Source organism: Lissotriton vulgaris, chromosome 5, assembly GCF_964263255.1.
Source record: "Lissotriton vulgaris chromosome 5, aLisVul1.2, whole genome shotgun sequence".
Lineage (NCBI taxonomy): Eukaryota > Metazoa > Chordata > Amphibia > Caudata > Salamandridae > Lissotriton > Lissotriton vulgaris.
Genome location: NC_141693.1, coordinates 1587973825 through 1588000517, shown reverse-complemented (window position 1 = coordinate 1588000517; position 26693 = coordinate 1587973825). Strand labels below are relative to the sequence as shown.

The window sequence follows — 26693 nt, the reverse complement described above, 5'->3', positions numbered from 1 at the left end:
GACACAGCGGCATTCATACGGACCATCCACTCAGCGGCTCCAATGGATCCATGTCCCAACCACATCTACAACCTGGGAACATCACCAATCAGCACCACCGTGACCTACATCATCATCACCACCCTCATTTCCACCACTTTCCCAGATGAATGGAAACTTGCAGAAATTTACGCCCTCCTCAAGAAGCCACCAGCTGACCTGAATCAACTTAGCAAGTTCCAATCCATCTCCCTGCTTCCTTACTCAGCCAAAGTGATTGAGAAGGCCATTAACAAGTAGCTCACAGCCTACATTGAACTTCTCCATCTTCTAGACAACAATCAGTCAGGATTCAGAAACAACAACAGCACCAAAACAGAATTAATTGCAGCCACAATGCCGCTCAAAACATCCTGGACTGAGAAGAAACAGTGGCTCTCATCTTGCCCAACCTCTCCAAAGCCTTCAACACTATGTCCCACAACACCCTGACCAAAAGACTCCATGAGATTGGCATACAAGAATCAGCTCTCAAATGGATCTGTTCCTTCCTCACTGGAAAACCCAAAGGGTTAAACTGCCACCCTTCTGATCAGAGACCATGAAATTCATATTTGGTGTCTCACAGGGATCGTCCCTCATCTCCAGTCTTTTCAGCATATCCAGGACACTGCTCATCCAAACAAAACACATCATGATCATCTCCTATGCCAATGACATTTAACTCATCCACTTCCTGATTGACAAATACAAACACTACTAGCGCCAACTTCACAAACTATATGAGCGTGGTAGCAGATTGGATGGGAACCCACTGCTTGAAGCTTAACTCCGACAAGACAGAAGTACTGGTCTTCAGTAACAAAACCTCCCCATGGTGTTCCAACTGCTGGCCGTCGGAGCTAGGACCAACACCCACATCTACAGACCACACAAGAAAACTAGGGATCATCGTAGATGACAAGCTCAACATGATAGCTAGATAGCTCAAGTGAACGTGATGTGACATCCTGGTTCCACATTCTATGCATGTTGTGAAAGATCATCAAATGATTGCCTCAGAACACCAGAGGGACTGTCATGCAAGCATTCATCACCAGCAGGCTGGACTACGGCAAGACTCTCTATGCCGAAATCGCCAAAGAACTCCTACACAGACTCCAGACCATCCGGAAAGTAGCCCCAAGACTCATACTCTACCTCCCAAGCTACTCCCACATCACACCACACCTCCGGAAGCTTCACTGGCCCCCCATTCCCAAGCGCAGCCAATTCAGACTTTTGATGCACACATACAAAACCCTACACTACACAGAATCGATTTACGTGAACAGCCGCATACACTTTTACCAACCCACCAAACACCTACACTCTGCCTTACTCTCACTTACACACACTCCATGCATCCACCAAAGCAAAACTGGAGGTAGCTCATTCAACACATCAGAGCCTCCTCCTCACTTCTTGAGTTGCGCAAGAAGTTGAAGACCTGTCGCTTCATATATACGCACCTTGGGAACACACACTTACACACCTTGCCAAAGCGCCTGGATAACCTCTTGGGTGACTAATGCAGTATACAAATAAACATTTGTTTTTGAGCATTTTTTGGGAGAGCTATTGTTTCACTGCACTCTCTCCCTTTTTCCCAGTTTACCAATAATATATGCAAATGCATCTTGGCCCATAGCATACCGGTGCAAACAAGCATTGACAAAGCCAGTAGCTCAACCTTTTTAAAGCTGAGACCTATTGCCGTTTCCAATGCATTTTGGGTATAGTACCCCAATCCAAAGAGGGCCTGTGCTGTACCCCCCCAATGAGCAATCCAATATATATATATATATATATATATATATATATATATATATATATATACACGTAGGTTCCACAATTCACCCTGCGCACATGAGAATCTTGCAGCACTTGCGGGCAATCACAAATAATGACCAAGCGTACCCTGTAGCGAGGCACATCCATGAGACACATGCAGGGAACGCCCAAGGCCTAACATACCTCGTCATAGACAGTATCCCCAGAAATGTCAGAGGTGGTAACCGTAAACTTGCCCTACGCCGCCTGGAGTCCAGATATATTATTCTTCTGAACTCCAAGATCCCATTCGGTCTGAATGCGGATGAGGCCCTAAGTGTACATCTATTATCCAGCCTGGACTGTCTCTTTCCTAAGTACCATTTTGAACATCTGCAGTTCAAGTACTTTTAAATTAAATCACCTCACATGTAAATTTGGGATATCGAACTCACAACGTTATCAGACACTCACCACATCACGTCACTATCACAATCACCCACCACTCATCACCACGGACACAACAAACAAAAGTCCCAAATAGTAGCTCCACTTGGAGTCAAGAGGCTCATACATGAATCTGGATACAACACATAGTATTGAAAGTGGAACAAACGCCTAGATCTTAGCGGGTGGCATATACAAACAAGCACTGAGCTGAAAACTCGGGAGGTATGACCGCGGCTGTGGCACTCATTGAGTAACTGTGAGGTACTGCGAATATAATGGGCACTGTCCTCGTTAAATGTTTACAAACCAAAGAATGAGTTTAACACTTACTCTATGCATCGGTCGGATGTTATATTGTGCAGTAGGCCAGAGAAAGTAAACAAACAAGCAAGCCGCAACTTTGCTTTCACCTCCCCGCCTGGCCACACACGATCAGGAAGAATTACAAACGGGGCCAGGTATGAGCTGTTTCACACGTACTGAATCCGGACTTGTGTAACAAAGCAGAAATGTATTAAAGAACACAGAGGTGCAGCGTGTGATGGTATGCGGGTGTGATTTAACATTCAGCATATTACGAAACGCATTGAAATTAGGGCACAAAGTAATGTTTTAATTTAATTTAATTTAGCTGCGTTTTTTGATAAAGAGTGTAAACAGACTGCCATGGCACTAAAATGTGCAAGTCATGAACTTGTTTATGTCCATACATGGGGAGTAACCGTGCAACAATAGCAACAGCCAGTTGAAACCAGTATGTTAATTGAACCCATGGGAACATGTATGTGTATATATACCTAAGAAAAATGTAATGCAGATGTAGTGAACAAGGCGGGAGCAAGCCGCCGAAACGCGTCTAAGCAGCAACTGATCATTTAAATAAATTGTTTGGATTCAGATTCATGGAGTCACCGCCGTCTTTCATTCAAAGTTTGGTGTGGTAAAGAATATATATATATATATATATATATATATATATATATATATATATATATATATATATATATATATATATATATATATATATATATGTATATATATATATATATAATTTTGTTTTGAGATGGCATAAAGGTTTCAAGAAAACAGACTCGCGGGTACTCCACATAATTAGTATTTTGTTTAGGTCTACTAACCACGTGGTTTGAGCACAACAACACAGGCTTTGCATTTAAAAATGGCGAGCAATGTTTCCGATTTGACTTGTGACCAAGGGTACATGGTACACGAAAAGCGTCAAGTTTGAGGTTTTGGCTGAAATAAAACGACTTGCCTCTCAACGTTGGTTTCATGTTTCTGTTCGCCGACTAGCTAACTAGCAAGTTCGAAAGTGCAGAGACTTTGGTGTTTCTCATATATATATATAAATATATATATATATTCACTGAAAAAAACATAGGTTATAGGCCATATATAGTTAGGAATTAGCATTTACAAAACCTTATTTTACTCACACAAAACCATTGAAATTCGCATATATAGTTAGTTGCACTAACTATATATCGCGCACCGGCAATCCACTGCTGATGTTGTCACATATTACATCATTCATGACATGGTCAGTGACATCACTGATGACATCACTGATGACATCTCAAATGACATCACTGATGACATCTCAAATGACATCACTGATGACATCTCATTTGACATTACTGATCACATCACTGATGATATCATTCATGTGATAATACGATGAACCTCTTCCGACTCTAATATAACCTTAGATACAATCAGTGTAAACAGACACTCACAGACTGTCACTCATCCATGGAGTCACTCACACACCTAGTCAGTCATGCAAAGAATCAATCACAACTCCATTTCCTCAACTATACAGTTATACACACCTTACTTATTCAAACATATACTAACACATATTTACTCTCTTATACAATCCCTGATACAAGTTCACAATGATCCATACAGCCACTCACACATTCACTGGCTCTTATGCACAGTTATTTATATATGTCAACTCTCACATGTACTGTGTTTTACATATGTACTTACTTTGACATGTAGCACTGAGATATCCATTCACTCACCAATACACTCATGCACACAGTCAACCGCCCATACAGCTGCTTCCACGTGCACTTTTGAACCCATACATCTAGTGAATCAACTGCTCACACATCTAGGCACAGAGTCATACACCTCCCAGCCACCCACACACACACTCAGTCTCCCATACAAATACTTGGGCAACCAATCAATAAACCGTATAGTTACTCATATAGCTACTGATCAACACATGCAGCAGTTTACAGAACAACAGACATAATGATGCACAAATTAAGACAGTTTAGTCACTAACCCATGCACTCAGTGAGACACATTTAATCACTCACTCATACATTCAGTCATGCACCTACTAAATCCTTCATCCAGACACTTATACATCCACTCATTCTTCAATATGTAAGACATATTTTAACTTTACAGAAACATACAGTCACTGGATGTTGTCATGAGTGATGTCATTTGAGATGTCATCAGTGATGTCATCAGTGATGTCACTGACCATGTCATGAATGATGTAATATGTGACATCATCAGCAGTGGATTGCGGGTGCGCGATATATAGTTAATGCAACTAACTATATATGCGAATTTCAATGGTTTTGTGTGAGTAAAATAACGTTTTGTAAATGCTAATTCCTAACTATATATGGTCTATAACCGATGTTTTTTTCTGTGAATTTTCAAGGTTTTGTAAATGCTAATTCCTAACTATATATGGTCTATAACCTATGGTTTTTTCAGTGAATATATATATAGTGAAGTAGTGTGGCTCACTGGTTAGAGGCGGCAGACCCGAGAGCAGAGGACGGCCCGGGACCAGGGTTCGATTCCCGGCGCGGCAGATTTCTGGACCAGGGTCAGCGGACTCGATAATTCTCGCCTCGGTGCCCACTCTGATCAGAGATCACACTCGGCAACTCTGGGCATTAGCTTGCCTCATCTTCACTAACGGCCCCACCAGACCGCCGGGGATGCCTGGTCTCACCCTGGAGATACCCATTAAGGGACCATCTCTCAGGGAAGCCAGGAAGAGTTTTGCAGTGGTCGAAGCGCCTTGGGACCCTCCGGGTAAGTAGTGCGCTATATAAATGCCTATACATTTATATATCATTTCTATGGCAAAATGAAACCCCTCATTTTGTTCCTTTTCAAATTAAATGTATTAAGTGTTACCACTTTATTCCAATCAAGATGACTTCAGGTGTGCCATACTTTTGTCATAAGTAAGACTGTTAGCGTTCTAGTTGTTCTTTAGAACACTCTGGGACATTCTGTCATTGGGATATAGTTGGGCTACATCTGGCTGATATTTGGGCTACATTTGGTCTCTTTTGTCTCTGGTGGCCATCTTGGGAGACTGCATATCAGAATTTTTTAATGAAATATAAGAGGATTTGAGAAGTCACTCAAAATGTGCCCTAATTTTTCTTTCTTGAGCAATAATCATAATTTCTATGGCAAAATGAACCCCCTCATTTTGTTCCTTTGCAAATTAAATGTTTTAAGTGTTAACACTTTATTCCAATCAAGATGACTTCAGGTGTGCCATACTTTTGTGATAAGTAAGACTGTTAGCACTCTAGTTGTTCTTTAGGACACTCTGGGACATTTCTTCATTGGGCTATAGTTGGGCTACATCTGGCTGATATTTGGGCTACATTTGTTTTTTTTGTCTCTGGTGGCCATCTTTGGGCTACATTGGGCTACATTTGGGCTCTAACATATATATAGCCCAATGTAGCCCAATATATATTTTTCAAAGTTAATTTTCGGAAAAACCACTGGAGCATATATCTTGAGACATAGCAAAGGCACATCGGGGTACCAGTCCCTACAATTTTGCCAAGTTTGGTGCAAATCCATTCAGCCGTTCGGGCTAAAAGTGAGTCCAACCGCCCTATGGAAAACTCAATGTTAAAAACACGTTTTGGGACCCCCCTTTTTTCTCGGCCCCCACTTGACGAACCCCCCCCCCCAAACTTTCAGGGGACGCTCAGAAACAAAATGTGCCATTTTCCTGAAAATTTCAGCCAATTCCGTCCATCAACGCCAAAGTTATTCAACGTAGAATTTTCAGAAAGCCCTATTCAAAAACATCCTAACTATATATACCTACTGGCGACCGCCAGTAGGTAATATATATATATATATATATATATATATATATACATATATCAACAAAAGATTCACCCATACGAAGAAACGTACAAGGACACGCCAGGAGTTGCTGTGCTTCAAATATTTAATCGGCAGCAAAAAACCAACAACGCGTTTCACCTCACGGCTTGCTCACGTTTGTTGTGAACTCAAAACAATAGTCCTTTCACATTCTCAATGAATAGTCATAGAGGAAGGACTTCCTGTGCATAACCCCAAGTGAAATAAGTGCGACGGACATGTTGGAACAGAAATGTTAACATTGTTAATAAGTCCATTGTTGAAAAATGATACTTCAAATCAAACTGTGGCAACAATTTACCACCATATATCGTACTATAATGTTGTGGCTATAAAAATAACATGTACAATACATAAACAAAGCCTATAATATAGAGACAACCACATTTAAGTTGTTCGATATTAATTTAACTCATACAGTTCATGGAGCGTGGCAATATGTTTATATTAACAACCACTTTCATCACATCCTGCCCAAGTGGGCATTGATATAAATGCCAACACAATGAAATGAAATGAAATTTGAGACTAGTTGGTATTGTCAAGATAAACAGCCTATAATATAGAGACAACCACATTTAAGTTGTTCGATATTAATTTAACTCATACAGTTCATGGAGTGTGGCAATATGTTTATATTATCAACCACTTTCATCACATCCTGCCCAAGTGGGCATTGAAATAAATGCCAACACAATGAAATGAAATGAAATTTGAGACTAGTTGGTATTGTCAAGAGAAACAAAAACATGTTAAGTACAAGTGAGAATTGTTTGAAAATTATTTCTATGAAATTAAGCCCAAGTGGGCATGCAATGATTTCATTGTACAATACGTGAATGCATGATTGCACACAAGTAAAAGTTTGTAATAACGACCACATGGGATTTCGTCCCAGAGAAGTCCCAAAGTATTAACACGATAGATTCCTGTAATCAAAGAGTTTTTTAAAGAGTTTTTGGTATCGATGTTTTATGGTTCACTATAGTCTCAGTCTCTCTTGATTGTACCATGGTTGGTAAGTATCTCCTGTGCCACATAGCCTCATTGGTTTAATGGACTCTCTTGTTTATTACTGTTCCAGTGTCCAAAAGTGCAAAAATCAATTCTGTGAATTAAAACATGAATGTACAGTTTAAAAGGACGACTTTAAGTGAGACAGCTGCTCAGTTTCAGAATCATTTTACCATTTTTCATATTCAATAACCATTTTTCATAGCTCATTTTTCAAGATGGACAGAAAGTTCTTCATGATTATTCAAACCCTGAGGGAACATGCATTCAAAATCTATAATGAATCTGGATTCCATCTTACGGAGGCATGTTGTTCTATCCCCCCCACGTATCCCCAGATCCACCTTATCCAATACCACCATCCTTAGCAGATTTTCATTTTGAAAGTGATGTTCGAAAAAGTGTCTGGCCACAGGGTATTGTGCATTGTTGTTTTTGATGGCTCTAAGGTGTTGTAACACTCTTTCCTTTGCCTTCAGAGTGGTACTTCCTATATACCACTTATTGCAGGGGCAGATAAGCAAGTATACACAGTACATAGTATTGCATGTCATGGTCTTCTGTATAGTAAAGACTTTTCCTGTAGTGGGTACAGTTACTTCTTTACAATTAATGCTGTTACGACATGCCTTGCATGACCTACAACACCTGAAGCCAGGTATATCTTTAGATATGGTAGTACTGGTTACAGAGTTTGGACTAAGCTCGTCTCTCAGGGATTTACTTTTTCTGAAGGTGATTTCTGGTTTGTGGTTCAAATGAGGTTTAAGGTGTTGATCGGTTAACAGCACATGCCAGTGTTTGTTAAGGATCTTTCTTACTTCACCTGCCGGGCCTGAAAAGGTCGTAATGAATCTGATGTTGGATTCCATATTACTCTCTCTGTTAGTATCTAGAAGGTCCTTCCTGTCTTTCGTGTCTGCTCTAGCAACAGCTCCTTGTATGGTTTTGTTGTTATACCCACGTTCTTTGAAACGTTTGATCATTGTTTCTTTTTCTAATTCAAACGCTTCTTTAGTACTACAATTGCGTTTAGCACGTAGCAGTTCCCCATAGGGGATGCTGTCAATAAGATTTCTTGGGTGTGCACTTCTTGCATTAAGGAGACTGTTGCCAGCTGTGGCCTTTCTGTAGAGACTAGTAGTCATCATAGTCCCTTGTATTTCGATGGTGACATCTAGGAACTCAATCTTAGATCTATGTATGTGTTCAGTAAATCTAAGATTTAGTGTGTTGTTGTTGAGCTAGCACACAAATCTATTTACCGACTCCTCAGTACCGTCCCAGATCAGAAAGATATCGTCGATATACCTAAGCCACAGGACAACCTGGTTGTTAAATTCGGCGACCTCGCTAGACACCTGCTCCTCCCACCAACCCATGAAAAGGTTGGCATAACTGGGGGCGAAGCAGGTGCCCATCGCCGGCCCTGTGACTGTCGGTATATCACCTCATCAAAGATCAAAAAGTTGTGATGTAGGCAGAACTCAATCAAGTCTAGCAGCATATCGGAATGTTCCAGAAATGCAATAGATCTAGATTTCAAGAAATGTTTCACTGCTTGTAGTCCCAGGCTGTGCTTGATACACGTGTATAGGCTACTAACGTCTAGGGTAACCAAGATGTAAGTCGGCTCCCAGACAATACCCTCTATGCTTTTCAGAAAGTGAGTAGTATCTTTCAGGTATGTGGGCAGGGCTACTACAAAGGGTCTAAGATAGTAGTCAATGTATTGTGAAGTTTTCTCAAGTAAAGGACCCATAGAGGACACTATCGGTCTCCCTGGTGGATCCGTGGCGTTTTTATGCACTTTGGGGAGAAGGTATAAAATAGGGATTTTAGGGTGATCACATTTGAGGAACAAATATTCTTCCCATGTGAGTAAACCTTTGTCTCTATAGTTCTGAAGCTTGATTTCAAACAGGCTTTTGGTCTGTCTAAAATCAGAAAACGAGCTTGACTAATAACAGTTTCCTTCTCCCAACTGTCTGTGCCCTTCCGCTAGATATTTACTTTTGTCCAACACAACAACATTTTCACCTTTATCCGCATGGCGGATAACAATGTTAACATCCTCTTTTAGGCTTTTAATCGCTTTATGGTGTTCAAATGATAGGCATACGATCAAATCTCAATTTTCTCAGGTCGTAAAGAACACCCTTCGCAAAAACTTCAACTGCCTCACACATGATCTGAGGAATAAATTTAGATTTCACTTTGAAATTACTTCCAGGATTCAGGTTAGTATCAACATCAACATCAGTTAAAAACTCATTCCCATCAATATTGCCAGAGGAAATAATTTCCATCAGTTCTATGTCATTTAGATCCCAATTGTTTTCAAGATTAGTTCCCCCAATAGGCGGAGGTTTGGGAGGATGAGTTTCAAACCACTTTTTCAATTTCAATTTTCTTGAAAAATAAAACAAGTCAATCCTTGTTTGAGCATAATCTAGATTGTTAGAGGGGCAAAACGATAATCCCAAGGAAAGTACCTCATGTTCATGTACAGTTAAACCCCTGGTAGATAGATTAATTACGTCATACTTGTGTCTTGCTGCCCCTTGTCATCATTCCCACGGGCTGTTTTGCGGCGTTGCGGTCGGATTTTTGCTTTCTTATTCCTTTCGGTCTTCCCCGATTTCCTCTGCCGCGTCCTCTTTGACCTCCTTGGTCTTGTTGTTGATCTGTCCGTCCCTGATTTAATACTTGGAACTGTAACAAAAAACGCTTCCTTATCTCTTCTTGATCATCCACAGCATTTTGATTTAAACCCACAGTAGAGAGATCTTGTAAGCTCCCATCAGAAACATCGCTTTCCTCCGGTTCCACTTGCGTCACTATTGTTGCACTTTTTGTCATCTTAGGGGCTGATTTGTCAAAAAGGTGATTATATTTTCGATGGAAGGTTAAAGTACGGCCCGCCTGATAATCTTTATAATCCCGTAGGAATTTACGCTGCTTCTTTGCAGTGATTTCTTCCTCTAGTTTTTGGATCTTAACCTCCAGGTTTTTTGCATATTCGTCAAAAACATCCTTTCCCATTATAGGAATTATCTCCGCAATTAGTACTTCAATTTGCTCCAAAAGTTTCTTTCGATCCTTTAGCGCATATTTCACCAGGATGCTCATCATAGTTGTTGAACATGAAGCGGAGTTGTTTGACCACTCGTCCAGCATGTCAGGATCTGGACCTTCAAAGGTGGGGACAGTGAAAATTCTAAGGCCTCGTGGCACTCTTCCAGCGTCGATGTATCGTTGAAGAGATTCCGCCTCCCACCATTTCCCAAGTTCTTTTTTGTATAGTTTTTCCAACTTGGAGAGTAGAGTCTGTATGTGTACTTCCTTGCTGATGTTTACTGCTTGTGTCTTTGGATCCACAGAGATTCCACCTTGCATGAAAAATAGCTTGTCGGCTGTCGCTTTGCGTCTCGAGTCCATTGCTGCCATTATGAATATATCGCACTTAGAGAGTATAGCAACTCTTGCCGACTTCAGAGGACGCCTCCTCCTTTTATTCGTCGGACTCTACCTCTGCTCTTAACGCCCTGTGTCTGCCCGCTTCCAATATCCACACGTACTTGCGGACCGCAGCTACAGTCCCACCTTCCGCTATGGATGCCGCGGACGCCGCAAGCTTAAAGGACCGCAATCCTTCTCACTCGCACGCCCCCGGCATACTCGCGTATCGGTAGACCACAGCCGCAGCTCGCTCTTCCGCGTCGGATCTCGTCGGCGACTTAGAACTACCAGGACCACAATCCTCCGTACCTTCGGTCGTCTTCGCCAATGATGAAAAATCGCTGGTTCCTCTATTTGAATGGCAATGTGTAGTTCCACTATCGCTTGTAACCGCAAATAGGGGACGTATCAGAAGGTTTGTTTCGAGCAGGAGAGCGGACCGGCAAAAGTAAACAACAAAACACAGAGTTCTGGTGATCAGCCAGTACCCGCTCACGAGTGGGTCGTTGTTAGCGTCCCGGAAACCCAATATTTCAACAAAAGATTCTCCCATACGAAGAAACGTACAACGACACGCCAGGAGTTGCTGTGCTTCAAATATTTAATCGGCAGCAAAAAACAAACAACGCGTTTCACCTCACGGCTTGTTCACGTTTGTTGTGAACTCAAAACAATAGTCCTTTTACATTCCCAATGAATAGTCATAGAGGAAGGAATTCCTGTGCATAAGCCCAAGTGAAATAAGTGTGGCGGACATGTTGGAACAGAAATTTTAACATTGTTAATAAGTCCATTGTTGAAAAATGATACTTCAAATCAAACTGTGGCAACAATTTACCACCATATATCGTACTATAATGTTGTGGCTATAAAAATACCATGTACAATTGTCAAGATAAACAAATACATGTTAAGTACAAGTGAGAATTGTTTGAAAATTATTTCCGCAAGTACGTGTGGATATTGGAAGCGGGCAGACACAGGGCGTTAAGAGCAGAGGTAGAGTCCGACGAATAAAAGGAGCAGGCGTCCTCTGAAGTCGGCAAGAGTTGCTATACTCTCTAAGTGCGATATATTCATAATGGCAGCAATGGACTCGAGACGCAAAGCGACAGCCGACAAGCTATTTTTCATGCAAGGTGGAATCTCTGTGGATCCAAAGACACAAGCAGTAAACATCAGCAAGGAAGTACACATACAGACTCTACTCTCCAAGTTGGAAAAACTATACAAAAAAGAACTTGGGAAATGGTGGGAGGCGGAATCTCTTCAACGATACATCGACGCTGGAAGAGTGCCACGAGGCCTTAGAATTTTCACTGTCCCCACCTTTGAAGATCCATATCCTGACATGCTGGACGAGTGGTCAAACAACTCCGCTTCATGTTCAACAACTATGATGCGCATCCTGGTGAAATAGGCGCTAAAGGATCGAAAGAAACTTTTAGAGCAAATTGAAGTACTGATTGCGGAGATAATTCCTATAATGGGAAAGGATGTTTTTGACGAATATGCAAAAAACCTGGAGGTTAAGATCCAAAAACTAGAGGAAGAAATCACTGCAAAGAAGCAGCGTAAATTCCTACGGGATTATAAAGATTATCAGGCGGGCCATACTTTAACCTTCCATCGAAAATACGATCACCTTTTAGACAAATCAGCCCCTAAGATGACAAAAAGTGCAACAATAGTGACGCAAGTGGAACCGGAGGAAAGCGATGTTTCTGATGGGAGCTTACAAGATCTCTCTACTATGGGTTTAAATCAAAATGCTGTGGATGATCAAGAAGAGATAAGGAAGCGTTTTTTGTTACAGTTCCAAGTATTAAATCAGGGACGGACAGATCAACAACAAGACCAGGGAGGTCAAAGAGGACGCGGCAGAGGAAATCGGGGAAGACCGAAAGGAATAAGAAAGCAAAAACCCGACAGCAACGCCGCAAAAAAGCCCGTGGGAATGATGACAAGGGGCAGCAAGACACAAGTATGACGTAATTAATCTATCTACCAGGGGTTTAACTGTACATGAACATGAGGTACTTTCCTTGGGATTATCGTTTTGCCCCTCTAACAATCTAGATTATGCTCAAACAAGGATTAACTTGTTTTATTTTTCAAGAAAATTGAAATTGAAAAAGTGGTTTGAAACTCATCCTCCCAAACCTCCGCCTATTGGGGGAAGTAATCTTGAAAACAATTTGGATCTAAATGACATAGAACTGATGGAAATTATTTCCTCTGGCAATATTGATGGTAATGAGTTTTTAACTGATGTTGATGTTGATACTAACCTGAATCCTGGAAGTAATTTCAAAGTGAAATCTAAATGTATTCCTCAGATCATGTGTGAGGCAGTTGAAGTTTTTGCGAAGGGTGTTCTTTACGACCTGAGAAAATTGAGATTTGATTGTATGCCTAACAACAAGAAAAACCTGTCATTTGAACACCATAAAGCGATTAAAAGCCTAAAAGAGGATGTTAACATTGTTATCCACCATGCGGATAAAGGTGGAAATGTTGTTGTGTTGGACAAAAGTAAATATCTAGTGGAAGGGCACAGACAGTTGGGAGATGGAAACTGTTATGAGTCAAGCTCGTTTTCTGATTTTAGACAGACCAAAAGCCTGTTTGAAATCAAGCTTCAGAACTATAGAGACAAAGGTTTACTAACATGGGAAGAATATTTGTTCCTCAAATGTGATCACCCTAAAATCCCTATTTTATACCTTCTCCCCAAAGTGCATAAAAACGCCACAGATCCACCAGGGAGACCGATAGTGTCCTCTATGAGTTCTTTACTTGAGAAAACTTCACAATACATTGACTACTATCTTAGACCCTTTGTAGTAGCCCTGCCCACATACCTGAAAGATACTACTCACTTTCTGAAAAGCATAGAGGGTATTGTCTGGGAGCCGACTTACATCTTGGTTACCCTAGACGTTAGTAGCCTATACACGTGTATCAAGCACAGCCTGGGACTACAAGCAGTGAAACATTTCTTGAAATCTAGATCTATTGCATTTCTGGAACATTCCGATATGCTGCTATACTTGATTGAGTTCTGCCTACATCACAACTTTTTCATCTTTGATGAGGTGATATACCGACAGTCACCGGGCCGGCGATGGGCACCTGCTTCGCCCACAGTTATGCCAACCTTTTCATGGGTTGGTGGGAGGAGCAGGTGTCCAGCGAGGTCGCCGAATTTAACAACCAGGTTGTCCTGTGGCTTAGGTATATCGACGATATCTTTCTGATCTGGGACGGTACTGAGGAGTCGGTAAATAGATTTGTGTGCCAGCTCAACAACAACACACTAAATCTTAGATTTACTGAACACATACATAGATCTAAGATTGAGTTCCTAGATGTCACCATCGAAATACAAGGGACTATGATGACTACTAGTCTCTACAGAAAGGCCACAGCTGGCAACAGTCTCCTTAATGCAAGAAGTGCACATCCAAGAAATCTCATTGACAGCATCCCCTATGGGGAACTGCTACGTGCTAAACGCAATTGTAGTACTAAAGAAGCGTTTGAATTAGAAAAAGAAACAATGATCAAACGGTTCAAAGAACGTGGGTATAACAACAAAACCATACAAGGAGCTGTTGCTAGAGTAGACACGAAAGACAGGAAGGACCTTCTAGATACTAACAGAGAGAGTAATATGGAATCCAACATCAGATTCATTACGACCTTTTCAGGCCCGGCAGGTGAAGTAAGAAAGATCCTTAACAAACACTGGCATGTGCTGGTAACCGATCAACACCTTAAACCTCATTTGAACCACAAACCAGAAATCACCTTCAGAAAAAGTAAATCCCTGAGAGACGAGCTTAGTCCAAACTCTGTAACCAGTACTACCATATCTAAAGATATACCTGGCTTCAGGTGTTGTAGGTCATGCAAGGCATGTCGTAACAGCATTAATTGTAAAGAAGTAACTGTACCCACTACAGGAAAAGTCTTTACTATACAGAAGACCATGACATGCAATACTATGTACTGTGTATACTTGCTTATCTGCCCCTGCAATAAGTGGTATATAGGAAGTACCACTCTGAAGGCAAAGGAAAGAGTGTTACAACACCTTAGAGCCATCAAAAACAACAATGCACAATACCCTGTGGCCAGACACTTTTTCGAACATCACTTTCAAAATGAAAATCTGCTAAGGATGGTGGTATTGGATAAGGTGGATCTGGGGATACGTGGGGGGGATATAACAACATGCCTCCGTAAGATGGAATCCAGATTCATTATAGATTTTTAATGCATGTTCCCTCAGGGTTTGAATAATCATGAAGAACTTTCTGTCCATCATGAAAAATGAGCTATGAAAAATGGTTATCGAATATGAAAAATGGTAAAATGATTCTGAAACTGAGCAGCTGTCTCACTTAAAGTCGTCCTTTTAAACTGTACATTTATGTTTTAATTCACAGAATTGATTTTTGCACTTTTGGACACTGGAACAGTAATAAACAAGAGAGTCCATTAAACCAATGAGGTTATGTGGCACAGGAGATACTTACCAACCATGGTACAATCAAGAGAGACTGAGACTATAGTGAACCATAAAACATCGATACCAAAAACTCTTTAAAAAACTCTTTGATTACAGGAATCTATCGTGTTAATACTTTGGGACTTCTCTGGGACGAAATCCCATGTGGTCGTTATTACAAACTTTTACTTGTGTGCAATCATGCATTCACGTATTGTACAATGAAATCATTGCATGCCCACTTGGGCTTAGTTTCATAGAAATAATTTTCAAACAATTCTCACTTGTGCTTAACATGTTTTTGTTTATCTTGACAATACCAACTAGTCTAAAATTTCATTTCATTTCATTGTGTTGGCATTTATATCAATGCCCACTTGGGCAGGATGTGATGAAAGTGGTTGATAATATAAACATATTGCCACGCTCCATGAACTGTATGAGTTAAATTAATATCGAACAACTTAAATGTGGTTGTCTCTATATTATAGGCTGTTTATCTTGACAATACCAACTAGTCTCAAATTTCATTTCATTTCATTGTGTTGGCATTTATATCAATGCCCACTTGGGCAGGATGTGATGAAAGTGGTTGATAATATAAACATATTGCCAGGCTCCATGAACTGTATGAGTTAAATTAATATCGAACAACTTAAATGTGGTTGTCTCTATATTATAGGCTTTGTTTATGTATTGTACATGTTATTTTTATAGCCACAACATTATAGTACGATATATGGTGGTAAATTGTTGCCACAGTTTGATTTGAAGTATCATTTTTCAACAATGGACTTATTAACAAAGTTAAAATTTCTGTTCCAACATGTCCGCCGCACTTATTTCACTTGGGGTTATGCACAGGAAGTCCTTCCTCCATGACTATTCATTGAGAATGTAAAAGGACTATTGTTTTGAGTTCACAACAAACGTGAACAAGCCGTGAGGTGAAACGCGTTGTTTGTTTTTTGCTGCCGATTAAATATTTGAAGCACAGCAACTCCTGGCGTGTCGTTGTACGTTTCTTCGTATGGGAGAATCTTTTGTTGAAATATTGGGTTTCTGGGACACTAACAACGACCCACTCGTGAGCGGGTACTGGCTGATCACCGGAACTCTGTGTTTTGATATATACATATATATACATATATATATATACACACATATATATATATATATATGTATGTATATATATATATATATATATATATATATATATATATATATATATATATATATATATATATATATATAAACATGGCTTCTTGGAGCCGAAACGTTATGGCAACAGGAATTGCACAAATAAATTACCAGCATTTTGAAACTTTGGTCCGTGTCCGTACCTTTTGTGCTGTGGACGACAAGCAGAGAACAGGATTGACAGTGTTATTTTTATATATATATATATATATAAATACATATATATATATATATATATGTTTTCCTTTCAAAAGTGGCCCACTTTCAGGCTCCCGGGCGCTCTATGGTGGTACATCAAAGGTGCGGCAGAGCCCAGCCGCATATCAATTGTCATTCCTTTCCCCCCAGGGCATTTCCTCGTGCACTCCCAGAGTAGATCAGCAATGTCCAGCCATGTAATGTAGTTCAAATGCTTTTTAATAACAGCCAAGCCAGCTACACACCCTACGCTTTTCGGTCTCTACGGAGACCTTGCTCACGGGACTGTTAATGAAACCACAATGTTTTTTACAAATGAGTTAATAAAGTAAATGCAGACAGTGGCATCACTTCTTGTTCCTGACAAAGAGCATTGTGGGACATCTAGTGTAGCCTTTCGACAATCAATATGAACAAACATTATTCCTTTCATAATGTCTTGATACAGCTCATTTACTATGCAATTCTAGTTTTGGAGATTTTATGGATTTCTGGTTATCCCGAATCTATAACCCACATTAGAATGTTGCATCACCTCAAGCACGCCCTCTGGTGGGCATAATTAGTACTGTTTGATTCTCATTGTGAATTCATATATCTACCCTGCCTCTATTTGACACTCCAGTGGGTCAAAAATCTGATCAATTCAATTATCACCTCCAATAGTTATATCTCATTTATCAGGTAATACAACAGAGTATCCTTATCCAAGCTAAGGATACTCTGTTGTATAAATCGGAAATATGATAAACAAACTCAACTATACGAACCCCTCATCACAAAATTGAGTCAAAATAAAGATCTGGTAATAAGGGCAAGAGATAAGGAAGGAAACATCGTACTGCTCACTCAATCCAACTATGACAAGGAGGCATACTCACAATTGAACGATACACAGTGCTATTAGCGGACCTCGGCAACAGTTATGAAGTTGGCACATAAAGAGTACCATTCTAAATTGTCCAAATAGCGAGCCAAAAACATTCTCATGGAAAATAAATTCAAATATCTGAAAAATGAGAATCCGATCACTCCCACAATTTACTTTATCCCCAAAGTTCATAAAAACAAGGACTTGCCACCTGACAGACCTATAATATCAGCCAGATGGGGAATGCTAGAAAATACATCAATTTACATTGACTATTTTTTGCAACCACATGTCAATGTACTTGAATCCTATGTACAGGATATAGGAGATTTTCTTTGTAAGGTACAACAAGTAACTTGGGAAGATGGCCTTTGGATGCTAACGTTAGACGTCTCTGCACTATATACAACTATTAGGCACGAGGACGGCTTGAAGGCAGTCAGATATTACCTCTCACAGAGATCTGAACAACACAATGAACATAAGGAGACAATTGTTCATATGTTGGAACATTGTTTAACCAATAATTTTTTCATGTACAACAACTTACTATATCGCCAACTACAGAGTGTGGCACTGGGGGCCAGTTTTTCACCAAGCTACGTCTGTCTCCACATGGGCAGCTGGGAAGAACTGGTCCTCAAAGTCAAGTACAAGAAAATATAGGATGAAAACATTGTAGAATGGTTGCGATACATCGATGACCTGTTTGTTGTGTGGGGGGGGGGGACAAGGGAACAAGCTGAGGAATTTGTACAGGATATCAACAACAATGAGATCAACCTGCAATTCACTGTTAATATGAGCCAGTAGTCCGTCCCATTCCTAGACACTGAGGTCTTTATCAACAATGGTACAATAGAAACCAGATTTTATAGCAAGAGTGCTGCGGGGAATACGATTCTGCGCACCCAGCCCATTTAATATCTAGCATCCCCTACGGGGAGATGCTGAGGTTGAGGAGGGTGTGCAGTAATATTAATGACCTTAAGAAAGCACAATGTGACAGTAAACCCAGATTTCTTGAGAGAGGCTATTCTGAAAAAACTATTGATACTGCCATCACTAAATCTAGGACATTAGACAGACACAAGCTCCTCAGCACATACAGTCATGAACAACCAAAGGACAGGGAGAATGAGGGGACAATGGCCAATTCAGTCAAGAAACAACCAGGCCCTTTCAGGTTTATTACCAGCTACAACAAACAACATGCTGACATATACAGAATTATCAACCGTAACTGGTCAATAGTTTTGAATGACCCAGTCATTGGTCCTACTATACCTCGTACAGCATCACTAACGTATAGCAGAGCATCCTCAATGAAAGACCACCCAGTTAACACTAGCCCCGAAGTTATCGAAAAAACCTCTTGGTTGCAGACAAACAGGGGTTTTTATAGATGCAAGATATGCAAATCATGTATTCATAGCATCAATACCAAAGTGTATAAAGATGCATTCAGCCACAAGGAACATCAGATTAACAAAGTATCGACATGCAAGACTGAATTTGCTGTATACATTCTTCTCTTCCCATGTGGATTGAAATACGTGGGCAGTACCAAACTAGCTGTGCACAAACGCATATTACAACATTTCAGGGCCATAGCCAACCATGATAACACCTACCCGGTAGCTAGGCACTTCAAAGAGAAACATAACAGCGATAATTCAGGCTTGAAATACTTTGTTATAGATGCAGTCAATGCCAGCAGAAGGGGCGGGGACAGGGAGTCTAAGTTGTGAAAACTAGAAACCCGATACATTCTTCAGCCTAACTCCAAAAGCCCGGGATGCCTCAACATCACTGAGGATTTGCGTACATGTCTATCCTAACCCCAGTATATTACATCAAGTCATAGCTTCTAGTCATTTTCAAGGCAAGGCAACCCATAATCTGGTGTTTGTTGATGCAATGATGTAGCAGCTTGCTTTTTTTAGTTACGTGAACGGAGCATTGCAGATGCATTACTCTTCACTACTGTCTCCTGAATAATGAGATATTACATAGCGATTTGAAAATCATTATATATAATTTACACTGTATATATGCATGTTACATACTGGGGTACTCGACATTAACAGCTAACATTTACAGTAGGGTATAGTCACAACATTACAGAGTGGTCCAGGAACATGTGACCTATTTATGGAATTAGTTACAATTTTTATCTAACTGGTGTTGGATTAGTCCTAGTTTTTAAATCTGTTTTTTTGACACTTAGCACTTTATGAGCACTTTTTTGCACAGTATAGATGACAGACTGTAGAAGACTATAGTTGCTTACAACAATACACACTTCAGCCTACTCGAACAGGTGTCAGTCCTTCGTAGGTGACTAGATCTCTCGCAGAACTATGACGATCCACAAAATCAATTTATCCCGTAATTGATCCATACACATACATTATATTCAGCAAATATACAAGTCATAGGCTTTAGTACTTGACACCAACATGGGGATTGATAGCACCCAATGTAAATTAGAGGCCATAGGCACAGGAAAGTAGACGAATCCGGCTGGACACGCTACTTGTGAAGTATGGTATTTCACCAACAATTAAAGGGGGTGGATTCCATTAGAATTATCTTGGTCTCCTTTACCTTCATTTAGGATTCAGAGCCTGAAAGTTGAACATATAGCCCTATAAAATGCAATAGTAGGTACTACATCCAGTAAAGTTCCACAGAGAGGACAGGGGGAGGCTCACCTTGGCTGACAAGCACATAAAATTACCCGCCTTTCCTTGGACACGCTCAATTTGCACAATTGCATTTTTTGCAGCAATGATCATTCAGTTTTTAAAATGTGTTCTATTTACATGTTTTTTTATAACTGCTTTTGTGATCAAGTATTTTACTGCCATTATTATATTTATATATTCAAATATTTATTTATCTATGATCATGCATTAGGCTAATACAATAGTATTCAATGTACATTCGGGCTATCCAACAAATAATGACATAACATTTCATGGAGGCCATAGATGTAAACGGAGTATGCTCAACAAAAGTATTTTGGTTATGTCTATGATCAGTACTGTCACATGATGCACTTTCAATTCTGGCACGGTCACTTTAAAAACTGTAGCTTACCTGAAGCACATTGTCATGTGAACAAGCCTCTGAGGAGGTGAAACGTTATGGCGGCAGTTAGCAACTAATAAAATAATCTGCACGAATTACTGGTCCGTGTCTACGTTGCTGCGGTGGGGACAGGATTGCCTTGGCCGATGCTGTGGATTTTCCGATATATATATATATATATATATATATATATATATATATATATATATTTATATATATATATGTATTTTTTTCCCATCGGTTGCCACCAGATACAGCGGACAAAACACAAAGCCACAATGTAAGGGCTCCTGGTTACATGTCTCATAACCTGATACTTTCTTTGCGCTTAGGCTCTGGAGAAGTATGGCGGGATAGACTACCTTATTTCCAATGTTGCAGTCAATCCATTTGTTGGAAATATCTTGGATTCAACAGCTGAAATGTGGGACAAGGTACGTCCGACATCCTGGAGCGAATATGACAATGGGGGATGGCACGGGCACATGGGGTACCACTCATTCTATTCCATTAGACATAGTAAGATCAGTACCTGGCTTTACCACCCAAAAGAGGTGCCACCTTTCAAATAGAAAAGTCCAAACGTGTTCTTTTTTAAAGATTTTGTAATGGACAAGATACCTAAATAGGAATTTACTTTACTTGTTATGCTAGAACCATTATAGCAACAATAAAACACTTTTTATAGTGATTTCTTCCTCTATGTCCTGTTTTAAGTACATATTGGTAAGGGGAAAAAATATCATTGATTTTCCTTTTTTTTTTTTGTTTTAATCAACGTTGACTTACAAATATTGGTGATACTGGTAAAATGCCATCTAAGTGGTAACCTGACCTCCCATGGCCAGAGTCCGATCAGCAGCACCCCCAGTCCTAGCTAGCGGGTGTCACTGGGAAAGAGGTATTCAGCTCTTTAAGGGGGTGCTTCCAGCAGCACTCCCAGCCCTGATCAGAGGTCCTTATAACATAAATACCTCTCTGTCTGTGCACACAGGATTATAGCTCAGGAGCATCCGTGGCCTCAGCCAGTTGGGTCACTGCACATGTGCTGCTCATCTCCCCAAACCCAAGAGCTGCTAGTGCAACTTTTCTGGTTCTGTATTTTCGTTTAATGCTCCCGCTCCATGTGTTACTGCAGGTCTTTGAAGTGAATGTGACGTCGATGTTCTTGATGGCGAAGATAGCAGTCCCTCACATGCAGAAGAGAGGGTAAGGACAGAGCCAAGTGCTCGATGTTGACAAATTGACCTAATGCATTGGGCAGTGCATTGCCCGTCTTTCTCAATGACTCCAAAATGTTCTTTACAAGTCCCTTCTACTAACATTTTCCAGGTGGTGGGAGGGAGAGAATGAATGAAGGACACGGAATATGATTTGTTGCAATCCTCAGAACATGACTGTGTCCACCAAGCTCTATCAGTGGGAATGTTGTTGGAGCAGAAAGAGCCCAGGCTTCAGGATTGACTGTGATGGAGGCCTCCAGCGCCACAGAGGTGGGGGGAGGCACACATGCCAAGGGCAGAGAGCGCTTCTAAAGAGGCAGGCAGCTCTCTGCTTCAGTGTGAGAGGGAGGAGTCGACGAATGGGGAGAGACAACCCCAAATATGACATGTTTGCTGGTATAGTTTGTGTTACTGATCTACAATACTCATTTGGGTTTCTTTGGACTTCTCTTGTTGTAGGGGAGGATCCATTGTGCTTAACTCATCTGTTGTTGGCTACAACCCTCTGCCGGTGAGTACATCTCCAATATTTAGGTTAATGTTGAGGTCGTAGTTAGTTCTCGGAGTTATGACTTACCTGTGGAAGCCACAAACACTCAGCAAGTTCACACTTTATGTCCAACACCTCAAAACCCCATATGGTAGACCAGCATCCATGCGCCCCAAAAACGTTTTAGTGAGGTAAGGATGATCTCTGTAAAGTATGTTGGAATCTCTGCTGTTTTAGCAGCTGGTGGTCCCTGCAACACTTCCTGAGCATGAGACAGAAGGTAAAATGTAATTTACTACAATAAGGACCGGTTCCCTACAGGAGACTGTGTGCGGCCCGGTATTTTGTCTGTATATGGGTGCAGAGGTGTAGCATTCAAGCATGCTCTCCAAGGGTGCCGCAGTTAGCATATCCAGAATGAAGATGGGATGTCATTCTCTCTCTGAGTGACAGAGACAGATGTGACTGACTTTGGCTTTAGGAGATGATTAGCTGAAGGTCTATAAAATGGTGGCCATAATGTGCTTGGTGTCATAATATTCCGGAGACATCCAGCCATTAAAAGCCAAAGTGTGCCAGGAAGAGTCATGAAGATGTGCATCCCAGACCTTGAGGTGCGGATTTTGGGCACATGCTGTAGTTAAGTTCCACTACCAGTCACTGTAGAGCAGATATTGCATCCTGGGGACCACAGTTTGGGGTGGGCTGTTGCGGAAAATAGTTCAGATCCCTGTGGAACAGCGTGCTATATAGCCCAGAATCCAGACTCAAGGTGGCAACTTTGGACACAGGAATATGAGCCATGTGGTATTCAACAGCACTAAGTAGGCAATAGAAGGTGACTGGAGCATTTGTTCCTGGTGCCACTGCACCTGCTGCACTATTGAAATCTTGACCCTACTGCACTTATGACTGCCTGTTTAACAAGCCTAATCAGGGGAAACTCACAGAGGAATTTCTGTACCATAAACAGGTTGGATTGCTGGAACCATACCTAGATACAATCCAGTCCCCCAGGTCAGAATGGTGTATATTTAATTCAAGTTTGGTATCCTCCCTTCCGGTGAGGTTACAGCTAAGTGGTACCATAACCCTCCAAGTCTAAGTAATTGCCCTGGTTGCAATTCCCCTGTGGAGTCTGTAGCCCATGTGCTGTTTGTATGCCCTGTTTATCTGCAGCACAGGGACAAATGATTTAAACCAGTTTGCCGCCAATCAGGCACACGTTGAACATGACGATATTATTGATTAGGCACGCATTGAGCTAAAGCGTACTTGCATGTATCTCACTGTGCCTGCATATTTACTGCTTGTTCTTTTATTAAGACCAGCCAGTCCCGCTGCAATGCTGAGCTGTTTCGGCTTTGGGGCTGTTAGACTCAAACCTCTGGGGTAGCAACACGCTGTTCAGGCTTGAAGTCGCCCAGCAGGCCATCATCCCTGTGATTCTAGCCATTTACGATGGGTCGCAAATTATGACTTGCCTCATGAATATTGATGTGGCAAGTCCATTTGCGACCCACTGCGAATCGCTAACACTGTCAAATAAACTGTTGCACATCGCAGTTTGTGATTTCCTAATAGCGGATCGCATAGAAAATTGCTATTTGGAAATCGCAAACACTAAATTAAGTACATTTTGCCCAAAGTATTGTATGTTGTCATAACTTAGCTTTCGACATGGCTGTCACCCTTTTCCTTGGTGTAACAATCTTGGTTCTCTCCATTCAGTCAGTGAAAGACCATAAGCTGGCCCCCTTTCTGAGTCAGAGAGTATGCTCTATAATAAAGATCAGAGTATGTATGACATTCAGTCTACAGCACGGGGTGGTCTTAATCATATAATTAGTGGCAACTCAGAAAAACCCTCACACACTACACAGACTCAGGCATATTAGCTTGTACCTGCTATGAGGAAAAGAGGAGAAACAAGCCAAACATGGGTAAATGCCTAGATTATGGGAGACAGAGATGCACTATCTTTCCAGAGGCATTTTGAGATGACTTCATGTAGAGGGTGTAGTGAGTATTAAGGTACCATCTTGGTATCTTTTAGCTTTGCTTCACTTAGTGTCACTTAGCACAAATGATGGGGACTCCGCTGCAAAGGCACTTATCACTTATGTTATTTTCACACATCTGTTTCTTTTACCTCATGAACATGACCTTTTTCCTCTCGCTCTCTTTTCTCAGAAAATTGGGATCTACAGTGTCAGTAAGACCGCCCTCTTCGGTCTAACCAAAGTTCTTGCAACATCCTTAGCACCCATGAATATTCGAGTGAACTGTGTGGCACCAGGGCTCGTGCGGACCAAGTTCGGCAGTGTGGTGAGTATCTTGGCACAACAGTAGAAGACGGTAAGAAAAGGATCAGTTAGGGTTAGGTATTTGTGGGGGTGACTGATGGCTGATTGGAAAGCAAGAGTCAAATAGATGCAGATATTAGGGTAAGCTGATAAACATCACAGCAAGTGGGGTTTGGATTGATTTTCCTTTATTAAAGTATTTGTTGGTGCATTGTGATTGTTGGAGCCCTGCATGAGAGGAGTACCTGAAGCCACAAATTATGTTTAGTTGGTGGGAGAATCCCCCGCCCACCAAGGAGAGACAGAGAAAACCCCCAACACCGAAGTTTTATGTAAAATAAAGTTCCTCCTTTGCAAAGAGTTGGCACCCGAAACTGGGATTGGGTGAACAGCCCCTTTCAGCACAGAGAATGACTGGTGTGCCCTAGGCATAATTCTGGAAGGAGTGAGTGAAGTGCCCCTGGGTACCACTATAAGTGCCGCAAAGGCCATGCATGTCAGAAAGAGAAGGAACCATTCTGGAGGTCACTACCTGCTGCCTCCCATCAAGATGGTAGGAGTGCACCATTGGTGTTTTTTACTTTTTATTTTTGAAACCACAATGTTATTGTTTTGCATAACAAAACAGAGTCAGGCTGCACATTGTACAACCTAATGCAAAATCGGTGTCTTTGTCTCTTCCAACACACACATTAGTCCTCTTGGGTAGGTGCACATTTCCAAAATGTTGATATTGGGAAGTTTGTCCCTGTGCATAATCATCACTAGAAGATCTGTCCTGCAATGACTCATCAACATCTTAGTCACAAGAGAAAATGGAAAGAACACAAATATAAATTATAACAACTCGTTAAAGTATTCATTATTAAACAATGTGCTGCGGCAGCGGTACTCAACTCTACATTCATGTGACTCAAGCACCATAGTATAATCCCTATATATACTGTTCCCTGTCAGGGTTAGAGAGGAGTGATGGAGACGGACATGAAATTCTGCTTAGATCCAGCAGCTAATGGCTGGGGTCGGAAGCTAATCATTTACCTCTCTTGCCGGCTGCTGGAAGGTTTATTTAATTCATTCCTTGCTTGGTGTGTTATCTCGATCTCATCTTTCCCAAATTTGGAGAGTACTACATCCAATGCCACAAAGTCTGGGTTGCTTAACCCTTTCCTTGTCTTCGGGTACTCTGACTACTCACCTCAGGCTGCGGAATGGATGGAGCCGCCCTTCTCTTCCAGCGCATTGCCACTTGCCTTTTCGCTATGAGGAATGACAAATTGGTAAATTTGCTTGTAATATTCCTGTCTTTGGGGTGGGAGAAGGCATCTAAAATGCAAGCTTCTACTGAGCAGTCTATGTTCCTATGCGTTCCGGGGTAACTAAGAGTGTGATTTGTTGCCAATATTCATTACGTTTAGGGCAATCCCACGGCATGTGATCAACGTCTCCATCTACGGTCTGGCACCAAGGGAGGGTCACTCGCACATTGAGGTACAATGAATTGACTCCTCTGGCCTCGTATAAGTGGTATGCAGGCAATTCAAGTTTATCAGTTTACACAGAGCTTTTTATGAAATTTGGGGGGCACGGGTTTCAATACATTCACACACTGTGGGCCCGCACTCGTGGCTAAGGGGGTAACATTTGCGGCAGGACCTCCGCATTGCAGTTTCTCACTGTGGATGGGGATGTTTGAAGCCTTGATCCATGGAAAAGCTGTAAGCGCTCCCAGAGAGAGGTGACCACACACAAACGCAGGTCTCAGCACTGCTGGTAAGTTAAGAGCATACATCACTGCACACCTGGAACCAGCATCCATGATATAGACTATAAAACCTTTCAAAAGCAGGAAAAACATACACATTAAATT

At 41.2% G+C, this 26693-nt stretch overlaps 1 protein-coding gene across 2 annotated transcripts in view; it reads left to right on the top strand.

The window, feature by feature from the left end:
* Positions 1-26693, top strand: part of LOC147716747 (dehydrogenase/reductase SDR family member 4-like) — a 142396-nt gene that overhangs the window by 36645 nt on the left and 79058 nt on the right. For both annotated transcript variants that reach the window (XM_086923688.1, XM_086923687.1), the window contains exons 4-7: positions 21137-21238; positions 21943-22013; positions 22487-22538; positions 24711-24845. In XM_086923688.1, the coding sequence (XP_086779814.1) occupies positions 21137-21238; positions 21943-22013; positions 22487-22538; positions 24711-24845 (360 nt within the window). The remainder of the gene's footprint in view (positions 1-21136; positions 21239-21942; positions 22014-22486; positions 22539-24710; positions 24846-26693) is intronic.